This window comes from Haemorhous mexicanus, chromosome 1, assembly GCF_027477595.1.
Source record: "Haemorhous mexicanus isolate bHaeMex1 chromosome 1, bHaeMex1.pri, whole genome shotgun sequence".
Classification (NCBI taxonomy): domain Eukaryota; kingdom Metazoa; phylum Chordata; class Aves; order Passeriformes; family Fringillidae; genus Haemorhous; species Haemorhous mexicanus.
In genome coordinates, this window is record NC_082341.1 from 744,744 (window position 1) to 768,688 (window position 23,945).

At 54.5% G+C, this 23,945-nt stretch overlaps 2 protein-coding genes across 4 annotated transcripts in view; one reads left to right on the forward strand and one right to left on the reverse strand.

Annotated features, from left to right (window-relative positions):
• The window catches only part of SMARCC1 (SWI/SNF related, matrix associated, actin dependent regulator of chromatin subfamily c member 1), a 72,549-nt gene extending 67,303 nt beyond the window's left edge, over positions 1–5,246 (reverse strand). The window contains exon 1 of the mRNA XM_059870897.1: positions 5,046–5,246. Within this exon, the coding sequence (XP_059726880.1) occupies positions 5,046–5,240 (195 nt within the window). The 5' untranslated portion in view covers positions 5,241–5,246. The remainder of the gene's footprint in view (positions 1–5,045) is intronic.
• A 1,791-nt stretch (positions 5,247–7,037) lies between these two features.
• The window catches only part of DHX30 (DExH-box helicase 30), a 31,678-nt gene continuing 14,770 nt past the window's right edge, over positions 7,038–23,945 (forward strand). The window contains exons 1-4 of one of the 3 annotated variants that reach the window (XM_059870769.1): positions 7,038–7,104; positions 10,290–10,339; positions 20,366–20,496; positions 22,735–22,845. In XM_059870769.1, the coding sequence (XP_059726752.1) occupies positions 10,309–10,339; positions 20,366–20,496; positions 22,735–22,845 (273 nt within the window). In that variant the 5' untranslated portion in view covers positions 7,038–7,104; positions 10,290–10,308. Of the gene's footprint in view, positions 7,105–10,289; positions 10,340–13,928; positions 14,102–14,154; positions 14,301–20,365; positions 20,497–22,734; positions 22,846–23,945 lie in introns of those variants that run through there. The other 2 variants (XM_059870607.1, XM_059870677.1) reach the window with 2 other exon arrangements.

The following is a 23,945-nucleotide window of genomic DNA, read 5'->3' on the forward strand; positions in this document are numbered from 1 at the left end:
TTAAAGCTGTGGTGCCAAATACCAGTCAAACCTAACTGAGCTTTGCAAAGCATCAGCTGCAGAGCCAAAGGCACCACAGAGTGAATGGGAACAATTACAATTTCAGTGGCTGACCACCCTGGGATGAGAGTTCCCCCAGCACTTTCTCAGGAGCAGGCACATATCTGAGAAATTGAATCTTCCCAACTCAAAGGACACAAATTCCCCTGAGGCTCCTGAGTGTCCTGTCCTGGGTATAAATCCTGAACTAGAAACACGAGCCTGGAAAGAACTGAAGGCTAACATTTCAAAGCTGCATTGCAATTTGCCCTCTTCCCTCCCCCAGGAATTAATGTTTTAATTACATCAAAATCACAGAATATCCTGAGTTGGAAGGGATCCACAAAGATCACTGAGTCCAACTCCTGGCTCTGCACAGGACTTTGGACAAGGGGGAACAGCTTCCCACTGCCAGAGGGCAGGGATGGATGGGATACTGGGAAGGAATTCCTGGCTGGGAGGGTGGGGAGACCCTAGAACAGAATTCCCAGAGCAGCTGGGGCTGCCCCTGGATCCCTGGCAGTGTCCCAGGCCAGGCTGGAGCAGCCTGGGACAGTGGGAGGTGTCCCTGCCATGGCAGGGGTGGCACTGGGTGATCCTTAAGGTCCTTTCCCACCCAAACCAGTCTGGGATTTTATGAACCTCCTTCAAAAAAACAATTCCAGAAGAAGTGGCATCCTTGTACTGACTTAATCTATTTTTTTTTTCCCAGATATTTTCCTTCAGAAGGAAAACTACATGAAAATGCACCTTGCAAAGCCTATTCTTAGACATGTGAACTTCCTCAGTCATTCCTTTTCTTGCAGCTCCCACTTTTACCTCCTGCAGGAGGCACTGACAGCTGGAAGGAATAAAGGAAGACAACACCTTCTCATCCTCCCTTGCACTGCCACTATCCTGCAGATCCTTTTAATGAGAAGCCCATTACCTTGCCTGAGGTTCCCTGAACAATAAGGGGAAAAACCCTTCAAAAAGAAGCCCAAGACTCCCCTCCATCATTTCTGCATCCTAACGAGCAGCACAAATGGGCCTTTAAGCAGTAAAACACAGCAGACAATTTCCCAATGAATTCACAGGGGCTTGAGGGACCACAGAGGCATCAAGTCCAACAGATCTCCAGGTTCTCCCCTCATTTGCTGCAGGATCATTTTGTGGAGATCAAGGTTTCTAAGCAGTGAATTCCAGAGGACAGAATGATGCCCTGTTCCCTAAGAGGATTTAGCTCTCATGCTGAAATGCCAAAGCCCCACGGACACGGCAGAGTTTTCCAACCTTTCCACAATAATTGGAAACACAAAGCCACCCCCTATCTTTAAGCAGAAAATGTGTGGTCAGGAAGCAGAGTGTGAGCAGCAGCAGAGGGAATCACTGCAGCCAGAGCTGCACTGCAGCTGCCCTGGGAGCATTTGTCACCGATGGGGGACAGATCCAGAGCTGGCTTTGATGTGGGCACTGACCTCAAACACGCCCATCAGCTCTGCTGTGTACACACCTTCCCCACAAAGGGCACTGCAGCTCAGAGCACCCCACGAGGGCCAAGGGAAACCCACACTGAAACGCTCTGATCTGGGTCAAACCCGGGTTCCTTTCCAAAGGTGAGGACACAGAAGAGCTGCACACAGACCCCTCCCTGGATCCAACCCCAGGGAGTCCAGCAGGCTCCTGCCAAGGACAGCAGAGCCACAGACACTGCCAGGGCAGCCCCTGGGGACAGCAGGTGGTGCCAGCCTGACACGCTGATGGCACAACTGCCTGTCCCCAGCAGCTGCCAGTGCCAGCCCGTGCCCTGCTCCGGGGCATTCCTGGCAGGGAGGAGGAGATCCCAGCTCTGCCTGGAGCTCTGCCCTGCAGACCCTCCCTGGGCAGCAGCCCCAGCTCAGGGATGTGCTCAGACCCCTCGCCCTGGGCCAAGGGGGTCCCAGCTCTGCCCCAGAGCTCCCCGTGCTGAGCCATGCCCTGATTCCCTCCAACCAACATCCCACCTGCTCCTTACAAACCTCAGCACCCTCCTCCTGCCTCCCAAAAATCAACTGCTCTGCCCTTCTGCCTCAGAGGGGCAGAGCTGTCAGAGCCACCAGATGGCTGTGGAGCTGGATATTGCCCTGGATATGAACAACACACCAGGACAGCTCCTCAGGGAGCTCAGCTGCAAGGCCAAGGTTCAGGGGCTGCATCCTTCATCAGGCAGCTGCTAAACCCCTCCAAACTACCTTAAAAATAGGTCTTACAGACAATAAATAACTGCTTTGGGACACCCCATTTAAATATGAGGCATGTGGCTGACTGAGAAAGGAACTGCCTAAACACTGCACGATGATATAGATAAATGAGCATTAATATAACAAAAAGAGACTTGCCCAGTTTACTTCTGAACTGTGAATTTCTAAGTAACTATGGTGACATCAAGGCACCCATTACAGTCTATCCAAATTACTCTGAACAAGGGATGGAGGGACAGGACCCAGGGAATGGCTCCCACTGCCAGAGGGCAGGGATGGGTGGGAGATTGGGAATTCCTGGCTGGGAGGGTGGGGAGGGGCTGGGATGGAATTCCCAGAGCAGCTGGGGCTGCCCCTGGATCCCTGGCAATGCCCAAGGCCAGGCTGGACAGGGCTTGGAGCAGCCTGGGACAGTGGGAGGTGTCCCTGCCATGGCAGGGGTGGGATGGGATGGGCTTCAAGGCCCCTTCCCCCCCAAACCATTCCAGGAGCCCATGACTTTGTTCTGTTTAAGTCTGTCAGAAGCTCCAGGACTCCAAACCCATTCCCAGCTCCCGGGGAAGCAAGGCTCCAACATTCCCCTGCACCCACACTGCCTGGGAAGGAGCTGGGCACCTCCTGCATCCCTTGATGCTCAGAAAAAACACAAACTGACTCCCAGACATCACACACACAAACTGGGAGCAGCAGGGAGCCTGGAATAAATCAGCTCAGCACAATATCAATAATTTCATTTTCTGTCATTGTGTTTGGTGCCTGTCCATGAGTTTTTCAAGGTGCAGTGTGAGTTTTCCACACTTCTAGTGAAACCTCTTTTGTTCTGAGTTGTACTCTGGAGACACAGAGAGCTCCCCAGCAGCTGTTCTTGTCCAGAGACACACAGAGCTCCCCAGCATCTGCTGTCTTCTAGAGAGAGAGAAAACTCCCCAACAGCTGTTCTCTTCTAGAGACACAGAGCTGCCCAACACCTGCTATTTTCTAGAGGCACAGAGAGCTCCCAACAGCTGTTGTACTCTGGAGACACAGAAAACTCTTCAATACTAAAGCCTTGTCTAATCTCCAGTCAAAACGAGCAGCTCTGTAAATGCAGCTCTCCAACTCTCCCTGTCCCCCAGGACCTCTGGATCCTAACTGAGCTTGGTGCTGCTCTGGGACTCTCTCCAGCTGGTCCCCAGTGTCCCTGGAGCTGGACACACCAACTGCTGCTGACAGCTTCACCACTGAGATGTACAAACATCTATTTTTAAGAGCATAAACTGGACAAAAGCCAGTTAAAATCACCATGTACCTCTCTAGAAGGAGCCACACACCTACAGTGGGATGGAAAGAGAACAAGATGAACCAGAGCCCATTTACAGCACATCCAAAAGGGAACCAGCCCTTCCCTCTGGAATGTTAAGGCTCCAACTGTAAGCACTGGTATCAACTTTCTTGTAACCAACATTACTTTTCATTTTTTAAAAGGATTGTCACAACAACATTCCAAAACTCACTCGCCCTGCAGAGTCTCCTTAGCCCAAATCTAATTACCTTCCAGAACCATGAGAAATAAATATCAATTGTTGTAACAATTAATAAAATAATATAATTAATAATATAATGTCTAAATGATTATTATTTTACAGGCAATTTGAAAGGAAGGGTTTTCCCTTAGCTCCCATTGCTGCACCACACTCCCCCTGCCAGCCAGTACAGAGAGAAGAGCCTGGCTGGGGGGGTTTAGAGCCACAGCAAAAACACTTTCTGTGCTCAGCAGGGCACCTGGGCCCTGCTCAGAGCAGCGATTTCCTGGGATCCCGGGCGTGCTCGGCCAGGACAGGGAAAGGGAAAACCACAGCTCCTCCAGGGCGTGGGACAGCACCGCAACCGGAACGAGCCAAACTGCACAAATACTCTGTTCCATTGCCCTGTCAACACAAAGAGCTCGAGCTGCTGCTTCAAAGCGCACCCCACACCCCGATCGGAGCTGGAAGGAGCTGGAAGGACTGGAAAAACAAAAACACACCCGAGCCCGAGCTGCCTTCACCCCGCAGCGCTCCAGCTCAGATTGCCAGTTCAGATTCCCGTTCTCAGATTCTCCGCCACACAAAGAGCCCAATCAACAGCCGGTGCTCCTCCGTGGGTGACGGACACCGGGACGGCCCCGAAACCGGGAGAATTCGGAGGTTGTGCACGCCGGGGCCGCGCAGCATCCCCGGGCACCGCTCCGAGCCGGCCGGAGCTCCGCCAGCACCGCTGCGGCGCGGTGCAAACTTCCACCGGGCCCTAACTCACGGCTCGGGCACCGAAATGAAGTTATAAAATCAGCACACGGAAAAAAACCCCAACACATAAAGCAAGCGAAGCAGCCGAGGGGAGCGAAGCGTGCGAGGAGGAGGAAGAGGAGCCCAAGGGCAGCAGCGGCGCTGCGGCGGCCGAGCTCGGGGCAACACGCGGGGCTGAACGCGGCTCCCGGCGGCTCCGGGGGTTTTCCTCTCTTTTCCAGCGCTCCCGACACCGCCGGGGCGCGGCTGAAGCGAAACTCAGCGGAGCCGGGACCTGCCTGCACAGGAAAGTCACCGCCTGGGGCGGGCGGGCACCGGCCGGGACCCCGCGGCCGCGGGAACGTCCCGGGGCCACCGGGGCTGCCCCAAACACGGCCCCGGGCGCGGAGGGAGCGGAAGCGTGCCCGGGGCTGCCCCCGATCGTCACAAAGAGCGGCGGGAACCTCCGGTCCCCCCGTCCCGTCCGGTCCCCGGCCGTCCCCCGCCCGCCCGCCCGGTGCCCGCCGCCCCCGTCGGGCCGCACCTTCTTGTAGTGCTTCCCCAGCCACACGCGGACCGAGTCGAGCTGGGACACGGTGTCGGGGCTCTCCCAGAACTTGCCGGCGGGGCCTCCGTCCTTGCGGCGCGCCGCGGCCAGCGCGGGGCCGGGCCCGCCAGCCGGAGCCGCCGCGGGGCCGCTCCCGGGGCCTCCACCCGCCGCCAGCGCCGCCGCCGCCATTGTCCCCGCGCGCCCCGCGCCGCGCATGCGCCGCGCCTCGGCCCGCGCCCCGCCCACCCCGGGAGCGCGCCCGGGACCAGAACGGGCACGTGCTCGGAGGTCGGAACGGGAACGCGCACGGGGACGCGATCGCGAGTGTGCTCGGGGATGGGAACAGGAACACCAACGGGAACGTGAACGTGCTTGGGGATGTGATCGGGACGGCCAGCGGGGACGCGCGCGGGAACGCGCACACAGCTCCAGAGAAGCCCCGCCCCTCCAGCGACCCCGCCCCTCCTGGCCCCGCCCGAGCCGCTCCCACTGAGGGACCCCGGGGGGGCTCCGGGTCCCAGGCGTACCGTCCGGGCCCTCGGTACCGGCCGGGACCGCTCCGAGCCCACCGTCCGGGCCCTCGGTACCGGCCGGGACCGCTCCGAGCCCACCGTCCGGGCCCTCGGTACCGCCCGGGACCGCTCCGAGCCCACCGTCCGGGCCCTCGGTACCGTCCGGGCCCTCGGTACCGTCCGGGCCCTCGGTACCGGCCGGGACCGCTCCGAACACACCGTCCGGGCCCTCGGTACCGGCCGGGACCGCTCCGAACACACCGTCTGTGCCCTCGGTACCGTCCGGGACCGCTCCGAACACACCGTCCGGGCCCTCGGTACCTCCCGGGATTGCTCCGAACACACCGTCCGTGCCCTCGGTACCGTCCGTGCCCTCGGTACCTCCCGGGATTGCTCCGAACACACCGTCCGTGCCCTCGGTACCGCTCCGGTCTGCTCCGGCCCCCGCCCCTCAGGCCCGGTGTGGAGAGCCGGAGGTGCAATTAGGGAATAAATTGGGTGCTGCCATAATTACCTGCAGGTGTCTGCACCGAGTCCTCACTGCTGGGTGCCTTTACCTTTCCATAACCACAGCTAGACCCACGGAATGGGTCATTGGGAAGCAATTTCCCCCAAATTTCCTTTACAGAAACCACTTAGTTTTGAGTGTCTACTAACGTTTTATTTGTGAATTGAACATAACAGGGAAATTTTTTAAAAAGGCAAAAACGTGTATAGAATTTAAAAATACAACACAGTTCAAGCATTATCAAATAGAGTATCAAAAAGCCTGCCAGTAAAATCCCAATCCCCAGTATGAAACCGTCCGTCGCATTACTGTAGTTTGCAAATGTTCCCTTGTCCCTGAACACTCCAAACAGAAATAAAGACCTGCAGGAAGGGAAACCTCTGGAGATACAGGGATTAACGAACCCACCAAACATCCAGAAACCGGAACTTCAGAATTTCAGAGCTGCCATTCTGAAAAGGGAGCAGAATGAGTCCAGCCAAGAATTCCAGAAGGGTTTGGGTTGGAAGGGACCTTAAAATCTCATCCCATTCCACCCCTGCCATGGCAGGGGCACCTCCCACTGTCCCGGGGTGCTCCCAGCCCCAGTGTCCAGCCTGGCCTGGGACACTGCCGGGGATCCGGGGGCCACGGCTGCTCTGGGCAGCTCCCTGGTCGGGATCGGGGCCGGGCCTGGCGGGGTCCCCACCCAGGGACAGGGACAGGGACCGAGACCGGGACCGGGGCCCGAACGGGTCTCACGGCGGGGCCGAGGCTACAGCGCCCCCACAGGCCGCGCCGCCCATTGGCTCTGCCGTTGCCATGGAAACTCCCTCGCGGCCTATTGGCTCTGCCGTTGCCATGGGGACAGGGACCGCCCCGCGGTCACGCGAGGCTTGGCACAGTGGCGCCGCTGGCCGGAGGGAACGCGCGGCCGTCTCACTTCCGGGGAAGAACCGGAAGTGAAACGCGCGCCGCGCCGGAAGCGCGCGCGGGGGCTGCCGGGAGCTGTAGTCCCGAGGGGCGGCCCGGCGGCGGCAGTCGCGGTGCGGAGGTCGGTGCCGGGCGGGCGGGGGTCGGACCGCGACCCCTGGGGAGAACCGGGGGGACCTCGGGGGCGGGACGGCGGCAGGAGGAGGGGGAGGAGCGGGGGATGGCGGCGAGCAGAGCGGGGCGAGGCGGGGAGGGCCGTGCGGGGCCGCGGCCTGTGCGGGCGGGGCGGCGCGGGCGGGGATGCTCGGCGGCACCGGGGATGCTCGGCGGCACCGGCGGGGCCGGGGATGCTCGGAGGGCCCCGGGGATGCTCGGGGAGGCTCCGGGGCACCGCTCCCCGCGGGCCCTGGGCGAGGGGCCGGCGGGGAGAGCCTGAGAAGCGGCCCCGGGAGCGCGGCTGTCCCCGGAGCTCCATCGCTGCCCGGGAAGGCTCCGCTCGCACGGAGCCGCTCTCCCGCAGCCTCTCCCCCTGCTGCCCCGCCGTGCCCGCCTGTGCCTCGCCCCGCTGTCGCCGCCGGCCCCGTTTCGCCCCGCGGCCGCGGGAATTGTCGCTGCGGGTGCCCGTGTGGCCCCGGGGCTCGGGGCTGTCCGGAGCCCGCTGCCACCTGCAGCCCTTCACTGCCGCCCTGGCAGCTGCCGGCATCCCTGCGGGGCCGGCCCAGGGAGAGGCTCCCGCACCCATCCGCTCTCCTTTGGCCCCAGTGACCAACACTATAAATAAAGCACTGCTGCCAGTGGCGTGCTGCCTGTGCCCGAGCCGGGCAGGGAATCCTTGGCGCTGGATGTGCAGACAGCAGGATTTCTCTCTCCTTTGTTCTCCTCACAAAGCAGTCGGGGCTCTGCCCCTTCCAACACCGCTGGAGTACCCCAGCAACCAGGAATCACAATTGCTGTGATTTTCCCCGTGTCTCTCCCGGGGATGTGGTTTTCCCTCATGTAGTTGTTTTCCAGTGGATCAAGGAACCCCCACAAAGGCCCAGTTCCTTCCCATCCTTGGGGATTTGATCTAGCAGTTTCTGTGCTGCAGTGCCTGGTTGCACTCTTTGCCGAGTCTGTTGCTAACAAACTTTCAGTGTCTCTTGTGCCAGCTGGGTCTCTGGAGTTTGCTGGGTGTGAGGCTCCAGGCTCCCGTGGATTCTCCCATGGATTCTCATCCCAGCTGTTCCACTGCCTGTCCTGTGTCACCCTGGGCCATTTCTTCCCAAATCCAGTGTCCTCAGAGCTCCCACATCTCTCCTGTCATCAGACAAAATACATTTTGAGTCTTCCAGTGCCCCTGTCCATGGTGGTCCTGCATCCCTGTGTTTCCCTGGGGGCTGCAGCAGCTGCCACAGCTGGACACTTCTTCTTGTTTGGGATCAGGATCTGCAGGAGCAAACCCTGGGATCTCCCCCAGGCTGCTGGATGTGCTAAAAGTGATTCCCAGGTCAGGATCCTGGTGTCAGATTCAGCAGATCCCTTATTCTCCTCCCTGTCCTGCCCTGTCCTCCCCAGTCTGGCTCTGACTGGTTCCCAGTAAGGCTCCCAGCCCAGCTGGGCTCTGCAGACAGGATCACACCAACAGCTGTGCTGGAGTCTTGCTTATCCAAGGGGATCTCAGTTGTTCCTCTTGGAACCTCATCCCCAGAAGGTTCTCATTTTTTTATTTCTTTGTTCTTGAGCAGAAAATACCATTTCTATCAACTTTATATTGCATTTACCCATTTGGCTTGGAAGAGAGTGTAAGGATCCTCCAGTGCCACCCCAGCCATGGCAGGGACACCTCCCACTGTCCCAGGCTGCTCCAGCCCCAGTGTCCAACCTGGTGTTGGGCACTGCCAGGGATCCAGGGGCAGCCCCAGCTGCTCTGGGAATTCCATCCCAGCCCCTCCCCACCCTCCCAGCCAGGAATTCCCAGTTCCCAAGATCCATCCCTGCCCTCTCTCAGCTCAAAGCCATTTTTGGAAGAGCCCTTTTTCCCAGCCCAGTGTGGGTGAGGCATTCCCTGTTCCTGCTCCCTGAATTCCCAGGAGGGAATGTTGCAGTTCATCTGCCCACCTGTCCCAGGACACTGAGGGAGGGATTCCCTGGATTCCCTGGGGTACCCCACACACAGCCCCCCTCTCTGCTCAGAGCTGGGGTGGGGATGTGGCCAGTGCCCTGGCAGTTGGATTCCCTGCAGCATTCCCTGTCCCACTCCTGGTTCCCTCTCTCCAGTGCCTCAGGAGCGTTCAGGGATTGGCTCTTTCCTCTTGGAGCAATACTGGGCTCACCCAACTCATCCCAAATCCCCTTGGCTTTAGGCAGTTTGAGCCAGGCTGGGATGATGCCCAAGGAAGGGGGCACAGGCTGCCCTGTGCCAAGCTCCAGCCTTGGGAATCTGCCTCCAGGACCACAGAAGAGCCTCCAGGACCACAGAAGAGCTCCCTGACTTTGTTCTCCGCAGTGATTTATCACACCTGGGACCTTTCCCTCCGAGATTCACCCCAGCACACGTGGGGTTTCATTTCTGCCAAGTCGATTTGCTCTGTTTTTATTGATTTCATCCTTGGAAAAGGCCAGGTGTGGCCCTGGCAGCCAGGGCAGGTTGGTGTCCGTGTGTCCTTGGGGAAGGAACCATGGACAAGGTGTCACATCCAGAGATGTGGCCAGAAAATGGAGTGGGTTTATTTGAAGCCTTTTGGTTTGGGTTTTTTTTTGCTATTGAAGTAATTTTGTCTTATTGAAAGCAAAAGTGAATAATTGGAATGATAATTGCAGGCTATTAATTGCATGCACAGGAAGTCATTGATGGGGACAGTTCATGTCCATAGAATCCCAGAATATCCTGACTTGGAAGGGATCCACCAGGATCATGGAGGTCCAGCTCCAAACCAACTCTGTGTGTAAATGCTGACCTTCAGTCCTCACCCATCTGATCTGACTTTACAGAAAATCCTTGTTACTGTTTCCAAGAATCCCTACAGAGTATTTAATACTTGGTGTGACAGATAAAACACCCCAAAACAAAGTTGGTTTTCTTTTTTGAGTGAAAGTTATAAATAGGAAGTTTAACACAGAATGTTACCAGAAGTACAGTTCTCTTTCTTCTCCTGCTTTTTTTCCCCTTTAAAGAGAATAATGGCAATAATCTACTTCATCCTGGCCTAAAAGGCTTTTTAAAACCCTTCATTTTCACCCCAGAGCCAAAGCAGAAGCACCTGGAGCATTTGAAAGGAAATAGCCATTCTAACCTGCAGTTTCTTTGTCTCCCTGCTGCCGTCCCAGGAGCGCCCTTCCCGCCGGGATGGAGATGTTCTCGCTGAATTCCCTCAAAGGTAGGAGCTGCCACAGCCTTGGGGGGTTCCTGGGCTCCGGGGGGGAGCTGGAGCAGGGGGCTGAGGAGGAGGAGGAGTTCTTGGTGTGAGGAGGGAGCTCAGCTGTGTCCTGGTGGCTGCAGCACGGCGGGGATGTGGCAGGAAGCTGGGACAGGACAGGATTCCAGGGAAGCGGTGGCATTGGGCAGGGAGGAGCCCTGCAGTGTTATCCAGAGACACTGGACACTTGTTTGCTGTTCAGCTTCAAGTACAGTTTCTTTGCCTTTTAATTTTGTCCTCCTAAATATTCCTGCATCCCTCAGTACCAGCTCCACGAGCTCCTTGTCCCTGGGGTGTGATCCTGTAGCTCCTGTCACTGTCACCACGGCTCTTCTCCCTGCCATTGCTTTGCCAGCTTTCCTTTCAATCATATTTTGTCCTCAGAAATCCCTCCAGTCACTGTTTTCTGTTTTAACTTGTGGATCTTTCCTGAGCCCCTGTCTTAAAGAGAGTGGATAGAACTAAAAACCTCCAGCTCTGGCTGAGGCAGGGGGACCCTGCCTCCATCCCAGGGAATTCATCCTTCCCCTGGCACTCAGGAAACCCAGCAGTGACCCCACCACTCCTGTCACTGCCCTGCTCTGAGCCACCAGCACTGGGATTTAGCTGAATTTAAACTAAAAATCCCAGAATTCTTCCCAGTCTGGGGCAGGAATTGTGTACAGTCACCTCAGCTGGGAACAAAGCCCCTCTCCTGCCCCAAATCCTGCCAGTGGGGGTGGACTGGGGGTGGAGAGGTGGAACTTCCCTGGTGAGGGCTGGTGGTTTGTCATGGCCAGGCTGGCTGTGGGACTCTGGGATGCTCCAGCCCTGGGGATAAAGGAATTCCTGAGTGAAACTTGGCTCCTTAAGGAGCTGCTGCCTCTGCACAGCCTTGGCTGGAGGGGCAGGTCCAGCCCAGCTGCTCCCAGGAGCTGCCAGAGCTGTGAGATGGCTCTGGAGATGCTGCCTGTGCTGGCTCTCGCTGCTCTCTGCAAAATAAAGATACCTGGAATCGGTGACTTCTGGAATTTTGTAATAAATTGACTCTTCACTGCTGCTTCTGTGCCCACAAGATAATTTCTTATATCATTTTTGGTGACAAACCACCAGCCCTCCTCACCCTGACTGTCCCTGTACACTGGGACTGCCTGTCAGCCTCTTCCCCCAGCTCTTCCAGCCCCTCCTATGTGCTTCCAAAGTTTTCCCAGCTTTTCCAGCCCCTGTGTTTCCAGGATTTCCCAGCTTTTCCAGCCCCTGTGTTTCCAGGATTTCCCAGCTTTTCCAGCCCCTGTGTATGTTTCTGAGGTTTCCCAGCTTTTCCAGCCCCTACCCATGTTTTTCCAAGATTTCCCAGTTTTTCCAGCTCCTGCCTGTGTGCTTCCAAAGTTTTCCCAGCTTTTCCAGTCCCCATCTGTGTTCCCAGGATTTCCCAGCTTTTCCAGCCCCCTGTCTGTGTTCCCAAGGTTTTTCCAGCTTTTCCAGCCCCTGCCCATGTGTTTCTCAAGGTTTTCCAGCCTCCCTTTCCTTCCAGTCCTCCTTGAAGATTTTATTTCCAAACCACCTCAGTTTATTCCTGAATAAATAGTAAAAATCACAGTAAAACAGTGAAAATTATAGTTTGTGCAACGTGCTGTCACAAGATTAACACAGGATTAATTCCCTTCAGTGGAATGAGTTGTTTTCCTCTTTAGTGGTCCGGGTGATCTTTGGATGATTTTTGAATGAACAATCAGTTTTGAATGATTTTTTTTTCCCATTTTAGTGGACCAATCCCTTAAAATTTCTAATCCAAGTGCCAGAATAACTTCATGTCTTTCAAAAAAAAGTGGGGGTTTTTTGTCATCTGGTGCTGATTCAGGATCTGGGTTTGTGTTTCCATTTGGGTTTTCTGTGGTTTTGGGGTATTTTTTGTTTGTTTGGGTTTTTTTAAGTAAAAGAACCTACAAAGACAAATCAGCAGCTAATTCAGAGGTTCTAAAAAGAGAATACAGGAGAAGGCAAACTTGGTGTAATAAGACTTTTTTTGAGTGTTCAACTCTTCCTAAAGTTGTTTTTTTTCTTTTCCTTTTTCTTTGTTTGTTTCGTTTTTTCTTTTTTTCCTTTTTCTTAAAGGATTTTATTTGATAACTTTATTTGTCTTGAACCTCTTCTCATGAAGCCCAGGCTTTGTAAAACTGAACTGTGCCATTGTATTAGTCAGTACTTTTTGCCTTATTGAAGATTTTCTTAAAAATCAGAAAAAAACAAAACAAAACCACCTTTTGCATCACGATGCTTAACCAGCCACTCATGGTAACTTTCACTTTACACACAAAATACTCAGTAATAAAGACTTGGATATAAAAATGAGACCCTGGTTTAAAGAAATACAAAACCTAATGGTAATCCCAGTACAGCCAGGGCTGATACAGATTAATTGCTTAGAAAAAAAAAAAATCAGATTTAAATAAATACTCCTGTAGGGTGGGAATTTCAGCCAGCTCCACAGCCTTAAGAATTTTACACCGGAATTATTATATGAAATAATTAATGTAGAACTGAGTAACAGGAGGAGTTGGAGCTGGGAGAAGTGGGAAGCGCTGACTTATTTCATGAAGATTCTAAGATCTTTATCAGAGATTTTCATTTTAGATTGTATAGCTTTGAGATTTTATAAAGATTTAAGATTTTAAGTTCCTTAAAATACTTACTTTAAAGCTTATGAAGAGTTTAATATCTCAAATATTAGCAAATAACGGGCTGCAGGAGCAGCTGGGTTTTCGGGATACGGGAAGGTGGGACATGGCTCTGTGCGCTCCGGTGTTCCCGGCGGCAATTCCCGGTATTCCCGGTCAGAATTCCCGGTATTCCCCGGCCAGAATTCCCGGTGTTCCCGGCCAGAATTCCCGGTATTCCCCGGCCAGAATTCCCGGTGTTCCCGGCCAGAATTCCCGGTGTTCCCGGCCAGAATTCCCGGTGTTCCCGGTCAGAATTCCCGGTATTCCCCGGCCAGAATTCCCGGTATTCCCCGGCCAGAATTCCCGGTGTTCTCGGCCGGAATTCCCGGTGCTCTCCGGCCGCAGTTCCCGGTGTTCCCACGGCCGGCATTCCCGGTGTTCCCGGCCAGAATTCCCGGTGCTCTCCGGCCGCAATTCCCGTTGTTCCCACGGCCGGCATTCCCGGTGCTCCAGAGCCGCAATTCCCGGTGCTCTCCGGCCGCAATTCCCGGTGCTTTTATAGATTCTACCGGGAATACCTACTTTACTCTTTATCTCCATTCTAAGTCAGCCTTCCCAAGGCATCACTCCCACGGCCGCAATTCCCGGTGCCACCGGCCGGAATTCCCGGTGCCCCACGGCTCCGGAGCGCCGGGAATGCTGCGGGTTCGGGCCCCGGCCGGGAGAGCAGCTCCTTGTCCTTCTCCCCGTCCGTCTCCCCTCTCGGTGCCTTTCCCCGCTCCGTGCCCGCTCCGTGCCCGCTCCGTGCCCGCTCCGTGCCCGCCGGGCCGGGCTCTCCCGGGCCGCTCTCGGTCCTCCCGCCCGCCGGGGGGCGCTGCCGCCGCCGCCCCTGCGCTGCCCGCGGACGCAGGGCGGCCCAAGATGGCGGCGCTGGGGCTGCTGCTGCAGGCGGCGGGGCCGCTGCGCCTGTGCCGCGGCCCCCGCGGGCCCTGCGCGGCTCCCCGCGGGCTCTGCTCGGCCCCCCGCGGGCCCGCCGAGCCCCGCCGGGACGAGGAGGACGAGGAGGAGCCCGAGGCGGCGCAGGGTGAGCGGCGGGGCCGGCCGGCGCTCGGGGCCCCGCGCGGCGCTCGCGCAGCGGAAGGGAGGGGCGAGCCCGGGCCCGCGGCGGGGCGGGGGAGCCGCCACATCCCTCCCTCCCTCCCTCCATCCCTCCCTCCCTTCTTCCCGCGGCTCCGCCGGGACCGGGATGCGCGGCCAGGGAGAGGAGCCGCCGAGCTGCGCAGGTACCGGGGGGCGCCGGGGACACCGCGGAGCCGCTGCGGGGCCGCCCCCGCGGGCCTTTGTTGGCCGGAGTTGGGTTTCCCCGGTGATTCCCCTCAAGGTCGCCGAGCCGGGCCTGGGCGAAACTCCGGCCGCCTCCGGTGGCTGACGCGAGAGGAGAATCCCCGTGGAGCTGCGGCAGGAGAGCGGCCGGGCTGGGCGGGCCGTTAGGGCCGTTCCCCGCTCTCCGTGCGCGGGATCCCGCGGATCCGCCCGGGCAGCAGCCCCGGCCCCCGGGCACGATCCCCGGGCAGCAGCCCCGGACGGGAGCCTCGGGCAGCAGCCCCGAGCAGGAGCCCCGAGCAGGAGCCCCGGGCAGCAGCCCCGAGCAGGAGCTCCAGGCAGGACCCCGGACAGAAGCCCCGAGCAGGAGCCCCGGACAGCTCCGCGGCACCGGGCCCAGTCCTGCAGCGGTCCCGGAGCCCGCCGGGGCTCACGGCTCTGGAAGATTGTCCCGGTTGGATGTCAGGGGTGTGCGGGCCCCGGTGGGAAGCGTGAATGCCGTCGGAGTTGTCGCTGCTGTAAAAGAATGTTCAAAACTCGCGTTTGGTGCCGTGTTTTGAATCGCTTTTTGTTGGGTTGTGGAGCGTGGAGAGCACTTGGAGCTTGGAGGGATGCGAGTGGTTTTGTGCCAGAGGTTGTGACTTGAACCATTTTTCCTTACAAAAATCGCTGGTTTGGTTTCAGTTTTCTTTTGTGGGCTGCATTTTGGAAATTTGGAGTGTTATTATGTTTGAACTTTTTTTTCCTCAGCCCTCATGCTTCTGTGTTCAGTGGTTTTTTTCCCCTGCTCCAACATTATTAAAGTCATTATTTTCCCAGTAATTTCTGGATTCTTTGGGTCTTGGTTCCATTTGCCTTTCAGAAGCTGCTGAGTTTTATCTTGGAGTTCAGAGTGGGACGGTCTTTCAGTTGTTACATTCAAGCTGTTCAACAGAGCAAATTAACTGCCTGCTGAAGCAAGTGCTGAACCACCCCAAATTATTGTTTAATGAGCTGCTTCAGGTGTTGCCTGAGAAAAGGAATAAACCAAGAATTTTTTTTCTTTCCTCTTTTGTACTTCATCCCTCATCACTTTTTTTCGAATGTGTTTTCAGGCAGTCCCTGAGTACTTTTATTTTTGGTCTTCAGTTCACTCATCCTCCCAGTTTGTGTGGAGGATTGACCATGGAAGGCTCTTGATCTTGAGATGGGAGTGTGGTGATGCTAGAATTGTTTCCAATAATAGATTTGTTTTGGATGAACAAATAAAAGCCCTCAGGGTATTGTGAACCTGCCCTACCTGTCCAGCTGCTCCTGGAACATGTGGAGATCATAAATGTCATTTGAAAAACCTCTTTCTGAGGTGGGTTCTGAGCCCTCAGCTTGTGGGCTGATGTCTCATTAGCTGTCCTCATTTGGCTGCTTTGTTATTAGCCTTGGAAGCAAATATGGAAGTCCACTCAGACCCAGGCCAGCTTCAGAAAGTCACTGTTAGATCCATGTTGTTATCTGAGGCTTCAGGGTTTTGGCTCACAGTGGCTTTGGGGAGCTCAGTCACTTCCCCCTCATTCCTGACAAGGCAGGCTGCCCCTGCCCTTGGGTTTGCTCCAGGAGCCCTCCTCTGTCACTGATTAAATTTGTCCTGTAGAGCCACAGCAGAATTTGGGCTGGAGCTCTGGATCCCTTCCTGGAGCAGGGCGGGGTCCTGAGCAGCCCCAGTGGCTCCGAGGGGGAGCTTGGCCACTGCTCCTTCTCCTCAGCTGGTCCCACTTGCTTTTGGAGGAGCCTGCTCAGTGTTCCCTGAGCTCTGCTCCAGCCAGGAGGTGCACGTGGGGTTTATTCTGTGTGTGTTGAAGGGGGCCATGGCTTGGGGATGGTTTAAAACCCCCAAATTCCCCAGAGGCCATGCTTTGGGGTACTCCAAGCTAAGCTGCCCGGTGGAACCTTCTGTTCCACTCCATCTCTGCAGTGGAGCATGTCTGGGCTAATTCCTTGTGAAATGGATATCGTGGAGCCACAGGGCTTTTTTTCTTCCTTGGGGATTTTTGTGTTGGAAACATATTTGGATTTATTACTTGAATTTATCATATCTTGAAGACTTTTGTCTTTGACAGTTTTTCCTTGGTGCTCATTTGTTGCTTTTCCAAGGAGTAGAATTGGAGAGAAGAGAGAAACTGCTGGATTTCCTCTGTCCTCCTTTGAAGAAGAAGACTTTGGGCTGTTTTGTTTGTGCTCTGGTACCTGAGTGTTTCCACTCCTCAGATCTGTAGGGGTTTGGAGGAGGCTGGGCCACTCCAGCTGCATGGTTTGTTGGTTTTGGGGTCTGGCTTCTGTGGTTTTCAGTGTAGCTTGGAATTATCCTGGACTTTCACAATCAAATTAAGCTAAAGCACTCACTGGCTTTGAGGAACTTTAATTAGTTAATTGGCTTCTTTGATAGCCCCACCCTGACTTGTCTGCTCTCCAAGACAGGCTTTTAATATTCCTTCCTGATGTCAGGGCTGTGGTTTGGGTGTCATGTGGGGCTGTTTGGGGAGTGTTGGGTTGTACTCCTTGTGCTCCCACTGACACAATTCCCACCCAAACATCCACCCTCAGCCGTGGCAGACCCGAGACACTCCTTGGAGCAAGATGCTGCAAATCCCATTTGGCAGGGAAGGGAACATTCTGCAGATCCAGTTCTGCAGTTGGGGGTTGTTTCAGTAAAAGCTCCAAGGGAGGGATGGCTTCCTGCAGCACGAGATCCTTTCAGCTCTGGAATTGGGGCAGGAATGGGCTGAAGGTGATCCAGCAGCCCTTGGCACAGTCAGAACGTGCTGCTGCATATGGCATTGTCAGCTGGGGAGAAAACACAGCACCTTGTTGGGAATTCCAAGCCTGAGCTGTCACCACAACTGGGCTTTGTTAGTCAGAGATCCTATTTTCCCCTCTAGAGCAGATGAAATATTTAGTGTTCACCGAGGAGTCACCTCAGAATGTGAGAAACTGCCTCTGTCATAGGTAATTGCACTTGGGGGGGCATTGTAAAAATGTGCTTCTTGCACCTCTTATCACAGAATTTCCCAGGTTATTGTTGTGAAAGAGGAAACAACTGGAAGCCAAATCACCGGGCTGGTGGTGGAGATTTGCTTTTTGCTTTTCCTTTTAATTAGTAAATTGAATGGTGCATTTGGGAGTTGTGTTACTGCTCCTCCCTCCGTCAGTCCCACCAATGTGGAATGGAATAGAACTGCAGAGTGCCAAAATCTTGGACACTTTTCCAGTTTTCCTGAGCAGGCCAAAGTCTGAATATAGAGGAATTTGCTTCAGTAGACAGAAATAGCACATTTGCTGTATAATTACAGAAAATTGGCTCATAGTTTTTCGTAAGCCTGAGACCATTTTCCTTCTCCCTTGGCCAATATATAGAAGGTAATTCATGGACAAATTGTGTTCATAAATCAGAGTAATTCCTGCATTTCCCCTGGAGTTATCCAAGGCTACTGAAAGCATTTATCAAGATCCAGGTGGTTCTTCTCTGGTTTGCAAGAGGCAGTTTCAAAACTGAGTATCACCAGTGCATCTTGTGTGCTGATCTGTGGACCAGGCTGCTGGGTGTGGCTGGAGAGGGTGATGGGATCACCAATGGCTTTTTGTTCTCCTTAGCCAATGCCCAAGGCAGTGCCAGGCCTGCAGTGGCACAGCAGAGCTCTGCTCTCTCTGAACCTCCTGTGGTTTCCCAGTTGCTCCTTCCAGCTGGGCCCTCCTGGGACAGCATCGTAGTGAGCAGCTTCTCAGAGAGCATCTCTTGCACTGCCTGTGGGACAGAGCCTCTCCTGAACTCTCCTAACATCTCAGGAATTGTCCAAGGCCAGGCTGGATGGGCTTGGAGCAACCTGGGATAGTGGAAGGTGCCCCTGCCCAGCTGTTAAATAAATGTCTTCAAGGATCTTTCCAGCCCACACCGTTCTGGGATTATCTGCAGTTCCTGTGTTTCTTCATGGCAGTAACTCCAGAACGTGTTTCCAGCAGCCCATGGTGGCACATCGTGGTGGTGCTCAAGTGAATGGCTCTTGACTCCTCGTTTCTCCTTGCATGTGGTGGCTCAGTTGGAAATGCTGGTTTCTGATGGTACCAGTGATCTCTGTGCTGGCTTCTGATTCATTGCTGAAACTTCCCCTGGATTCCTGCAGGGGGTTTGGAAACTCTCTGAAAGGGAATGCTCACCCCCAGGGTGGTGTGCAGGGAGGTTACCCAAGTCCTGGCTGCCCGGGGAGTGTGTGTGGGATGAGGCTGAATGTGGGATGAGCTGTGCTTGCTCCTGCAGAGAGGAGACCCCATCCCTCTCCCTGTTCCCTTGTGCTGCTTTTGGTACCTGCAGGCCTGTGCTGGCTGATTCACTTGTGAGCCCAGTAAAGACCTGTGGGTTTCCTTTTCCTGCCTTGGCTTTCTGTGGGATTAGGGCTGCAGATTGGCTCCCTGCACATCTGGCTTAGTGGGATGCTGGAGCCTGGGAGAAGGAGCAGCTGCCCCTCTGCACAGTTGGAGCTGTGAGACCTCCCTGTTTGTGAGGTGTAGGAACATCTGGAATTGTTATCACATTGGTCTGATCTTGCTGGACCTGCTGCTGCAAAAAAAGGCCCTTCCCAGTGCTGGCTATGGCAGTGGTGCAGGTAAGAGGAGCTGGAGCAGCTCCCTCACTGCCAAAGCTGCTGGAGTTGGTCAGGGAGGAGGCTGGGACGAGAGGTGGGTGTGACATGGCCTTGTCTGGGGCAGTGGGATTTTATTATTTTTATTATTATTATTTTAAATGAGTGATTTGCTCTGACCATGAACATCCCCTCCCTGCTGTACCCTGAGCAGCATTTCCCTCTGGGGGCAGGGGCCAGTCCCACCTGCCCTCTGTCCTGCTGCCCCTGGGGCTGCTGTGTCTCCAAACACTGTTGGCAAACTTCTTTCCAGGGAGTTCTCTGGGCAATTCAGTACTAAACCACATTCCCAGGCTCTAATCCAATCTCAGTCATTTCAGGAAGAAGTCCTCAGGCATTTTTGCATGTTCCTCTGCTGGTTGGATCTAATGTGTACCTTGTGAGACCCTGGATTAAACCAGGGCTGGGGGCAGTTGCAAACACCCAAATTGTGCAGTTGTTACTGCTCAGTTGGGCTTTGATATCAAGGAGTGACAAACAGAGCTGGTGGGGAAACAGCACCTGCTCCATGCTGGTGACAGTTGCTGGGCACAGCCCAGGGCAGGGACTGTCCCCTGTGCTGGCCCTGCTGAGGGACCCCCTGGAATCCTGGGGGCAGCTCTGGGCCCTCCTGCCAGGAGAGCCCTGGAGGGGCTGGAGTGAGTCAGGGAACAGAGCTGGGAAAGGGCTGGAGAATTCCTGAGGGAGCTGGGAAGGGGCTGGAGAATTCCTGAGGGAGCTGGGAAGGGGCTGGAGAATTCCTGAGGGAGCTGGGAAGGGGCTGGAGAATTCCTGAGGGAGCTGGGAAGGGGCTGGAGAATTCCTGAGGGAGCTGGGAAGGGGCTGGAGAATTCCTGAGGGAGCTGGGCAGGGGCTCAGCCTGGAGCAGAGGAGGCTCAGGGGACCTTGTGGCTCTGCACAGCTCCTGCCAGGAGGGGACAGCCAGGGGGGGTCGGGCTGTGCTCCAGGGAACAGGGACAGGAGCAGAGGGAACGGCCTCAGGCTGGGCCAGGGCAGGCTCAGGGTGGGCACAGCAGGAATTTCCCCATGGAAAGGGTGCTCAGGCCTTGGCAGGGGCTGCCCAGGGAGGCTGTGAGTGCCCATCCCTGGAGGTGTCCCAGGAACACCTGGAGGTGGCACTCAGTGCTCTGGGCTGGGACAAGGTGGGCACTGGACACAGGGTGGGTTTGATGATCCTGGAGGTCTCTCCCAACCTCAGGGATTTGGGAGCTCAGTGGTGCCTGGAGATGCTGCAGGTGAACCCTGGATGCTCTGCCTGCCCCCTGTCCTCCCCTCTGAGCTGGTGCTGGAACACACCTCTGCCTGGGACTGCACAGCAGTTGGGAGACATTTAATTCTTCTTTTTTTTTTTTTTCCAGATTCCAGAGATTTACTAAAGGAATTTCCACAGCCTAAAAACTTGCTCAACAGTGTGATTGGCCGAGCCCTGGGCATTTCCCATGCCAGGGACAAGCTGGTGTACATCCACACTAACGGGCCAAGGAAAAAGGTAATCCTTGCTGCTGGAAGGGTGGGACAGAGAGTGGGAAGGGAGCCATGGAACTGCTAATCCTGGGAGTAACTTCCTAGAGAAAATCATGGAAGAGTTTTAATTCCACTTCAAAGTTTGTGATAATCTTTCAAACAAGAAATATTCTTACTTCTTCTTATTTTTCCTGATCTTCATGTGCTTTAAAGGTGTATAAGTGCAGGTGCTGTTCCTCTTTTTCTTTTAAGTGACTTGCTGTATCTGGCCTTTCTCAGCAGAAGGACACACAGTCTGTCCTTAAAGCTGTCCTACTACTTTAGAAAATTAAGATTTAAAAGCTGTATTTTAGCCCTTAGGACACCTATATTTGATTGTAAATTCCAATAGAACAAATTCCAAAGCCTAAAATGTCCAATTGTGAGCAGAAAAGAGGAGTTTCTTTGCAATGGAGGGAGGCTTCTAATAGTACTTAAGAGCAGAATGAAATGCAGCCTCTCTGTTTGTTAAATGAAGCAGAGGAAATCCAAGCAAACAGTTTTCCAGGTAGTTTGAGCTGTCACTGGGATGCCCGAGGCCCAAATCTGGGTCTGGGCTGAGTAGGAATTCTTACCTAATGGTGCTCCGTGGTCAAGGCTGTGCCTCCTCCTGTCACACCAGCTCTCATTCCAGAGCTGAAAGCCCTTTCCAGCTGAAGTTTAACTGTAACCTACATTCCAGGAAAAGACTCAGTTCTGATGGCTTAACATTTTCCAATAACATTCTGTCTAATATTTCCCAGACAGTTTTTATTGCCACATCCTTTTTAAGCATCCCTGGATTTTAGGGGATACATTAGTAATGTTCCTTCAGAGTTCTTCATTATTTGTGTTTGTTTTTCTTGCTCTTTCTCATGCAGTAGTGCAGTTTCCCAACTTAAATTTTGGAATACCATAGCCAGTGCCTCATGCCTAAAATCTGGAGTACCCCAGGCAGTGCCTCATCACTTTAGTTTGCATAATTGGTTCCCACTCTTGCCAGCTCTTAAATAGATTAATGTGGAGAGTAACTTCAGATTAAAACAAAGAACTAAACCAGGAAAATGATAAAGGAGATAAAGGAGCCCTGGGAAAAAAGGAGGGTTGGCTCACAAAGAAAAAACAACCCAGCAATTGTAGACAGAAGGACAGGTGAGAGCCTGGAGATCTCTTGCTGGATGTGAACAGGGGCTTTGTGAGCACTTGGCCTTCCTGAGACACCTTTTTTCCCAGCAGGTCTGTGCTTTCCAGGCTGTGCCTGAGGCAAAACCCATAGCAGTTCCCTCCCTGAGCCAGGTTCAGGGGCAGGAAGGCAGCCAGCCAGGTGCTGGGGAGTCAGGAGCCTGCACTCCAGCCTTGGGGGATCCACTGCTGCCTTTCATCTCTGCTGCAGAAGCAGGAGAGAATTCCCTGGGCATTTCCCTCTTGGAGCTTTGTGGCATCTGCAGGGCTGGGAGCTGAGTGAGCTCCTGATTTGGAGCACTTCTTTGAAGAGGGTGAAGTTCAGCTCTCAGCATTCTTTACCTCTGCAGGTTTTTCATGCTCCCTTGCAGGAGCTGTGCTGGGGCTGTGGTGCTGCCAGTGTTGGGCTGGAGCTGGGTGCTCCTGTGCCCCGTGAGTGCTGGGGTGCCTGGGAGCTGAGGCACTCCTGTGCTGCTTCCATCACAGGGAGGAAGCACTTGGGAAGATTTCCTGGCTGTTGCAGCTGGAAGGTGTTGGAGAGGGGATCTGCTCCAGGGCACGCTCTGGCTGCTGCAGTGTGCAGAGGGACACTGGGATGGAATTGTTCCTGTAATGTGCTCCTGGCATTTATCCCTGGGAGCTGACACCCTGTGACACCACTGCCTGTGCTGGACCTCAGCCCTGCAGCTCCTGTGGGGCTGTGGCACCCCTGTGCCCTGCTCAGCCTTTTCCTGCAGAGCTCCTGCAATGGAGCTTCCCATGAAGGGACCAAGACAAGACAGCACTTTGTTCAGGATTCTTCTGTATTCCTCTTCTTTGTCTGGAGTGCAGAGATGGTTCCCCTGAAGGGACCAAGACAGCACTTTGTTCAGGTTTCTTCTGTATTCCTCTTCTTTGCCTGGGGTGCAGAGGTCGTTCCCCTGAAGGGACCAAGACAGCACTTTGTTCAGGTTTCTTCTGTATTCCTCTTCTTTGTCTGGGGTGCAGAGGTGGGTGGAGTGGGTGTGCTCTGCTGGAGGGGAGAGCTTGCCCAGCTCACCCTGTGGCTCTCCTTGCCTTTCAGAAAGTCACTCTCCATATAAAGTGGCCGAAGAATGTGGAAGTGGAGGGCTATGGGACCAAGAAGATCGATGCGGAGCGGCAGGCGGCGGCTGCGGCGTGCCAGCTCTTCAAGGTGAGCCCTGCTGCTGCTCAGCTGGCCAGGCTCACCCTGCAGTGTGCAGCCAGCCTGGCCTGCTGGTGGGAGCTCTTTCTCTTTGCCTGTGCGCTCCCTTAGTGGTCCCTCTGGCAGTCAGACTGGGATTTTAAGCTCAAATCCATTTGAGTTTAAAATCCCAGTTGCTCCAGGTAGTCCTGGTCCTTGTTCTTTTTGTCCTGGACCTTAATCAGCTCCTTAACATCTACAGCGAGCAGTTTCCCTCAGGGGGTTTGCTGGTCACTAACTCCCACTTCTGCCAGCACAGCTGGGTGTGTTTGCAGTTGTAGGACCTTCAGAGCCTCCAAAGGCTCTTTCCTCTTCATCCAAGCCTGTGTGGCAATTACATGTAGTAATTTACTGTTGCTCTCCAGTTATGCTTTGTTTGGCACTTATTTATGGCTGGAAATGGGTGTGTGCAGCCAGTATCAAACAGGCACAGTAAAACTGTAAAGGTCACTCTTGAAGGTGTTTTATAGCTGAGAAAAATATGCAGTTTTATTTCCAGCTCTGCCCCTGGCTGTTCTGTGTTACCTTGAGCAAGTGAGACTGATTTTGGAGTTTGCTGTTAATCTATTCAGTGGGAACAGGCAGATCTCTGTGCTCAGGAGAGGATGCTGTGGATGCTCTGGCACTGAGACAGCTTTTGATTTGCTTGTAGATCAGAATGCTCTTTGAGGAAATAACCAGCCTTCAGAAATCCAGGAGGGCAGTGTGAAACTCAGCTTCTTCAGCTGCTTAAGCTGATCCTCTAATTCTGTGATCAGCAAAACTTGCCTCACTCACTGACTTCATTCCACCTCACTCAGTCAGCATTCACTGGGAATACATCCTGGTTTTATGCTCTCCAGTTCCCTGCTTTCTTTGAGACCCTGGAAGTTTTCAAAGGGAGGAAAATAGCCTACTGATACATTTTCCCCCAATTTTGGAAATGGCTGAAGTGCACTTTAGAACTTAAACCAAAACCCAGCCACCTGAAACCACAGATTAAACATGCAAAGCTTTCTTTGCCAGCTAAATTGGAACCTGGCAGAAGACCCTTGTGATGGGAGGCCTTGTGTGATCACAGCTATAGAAAG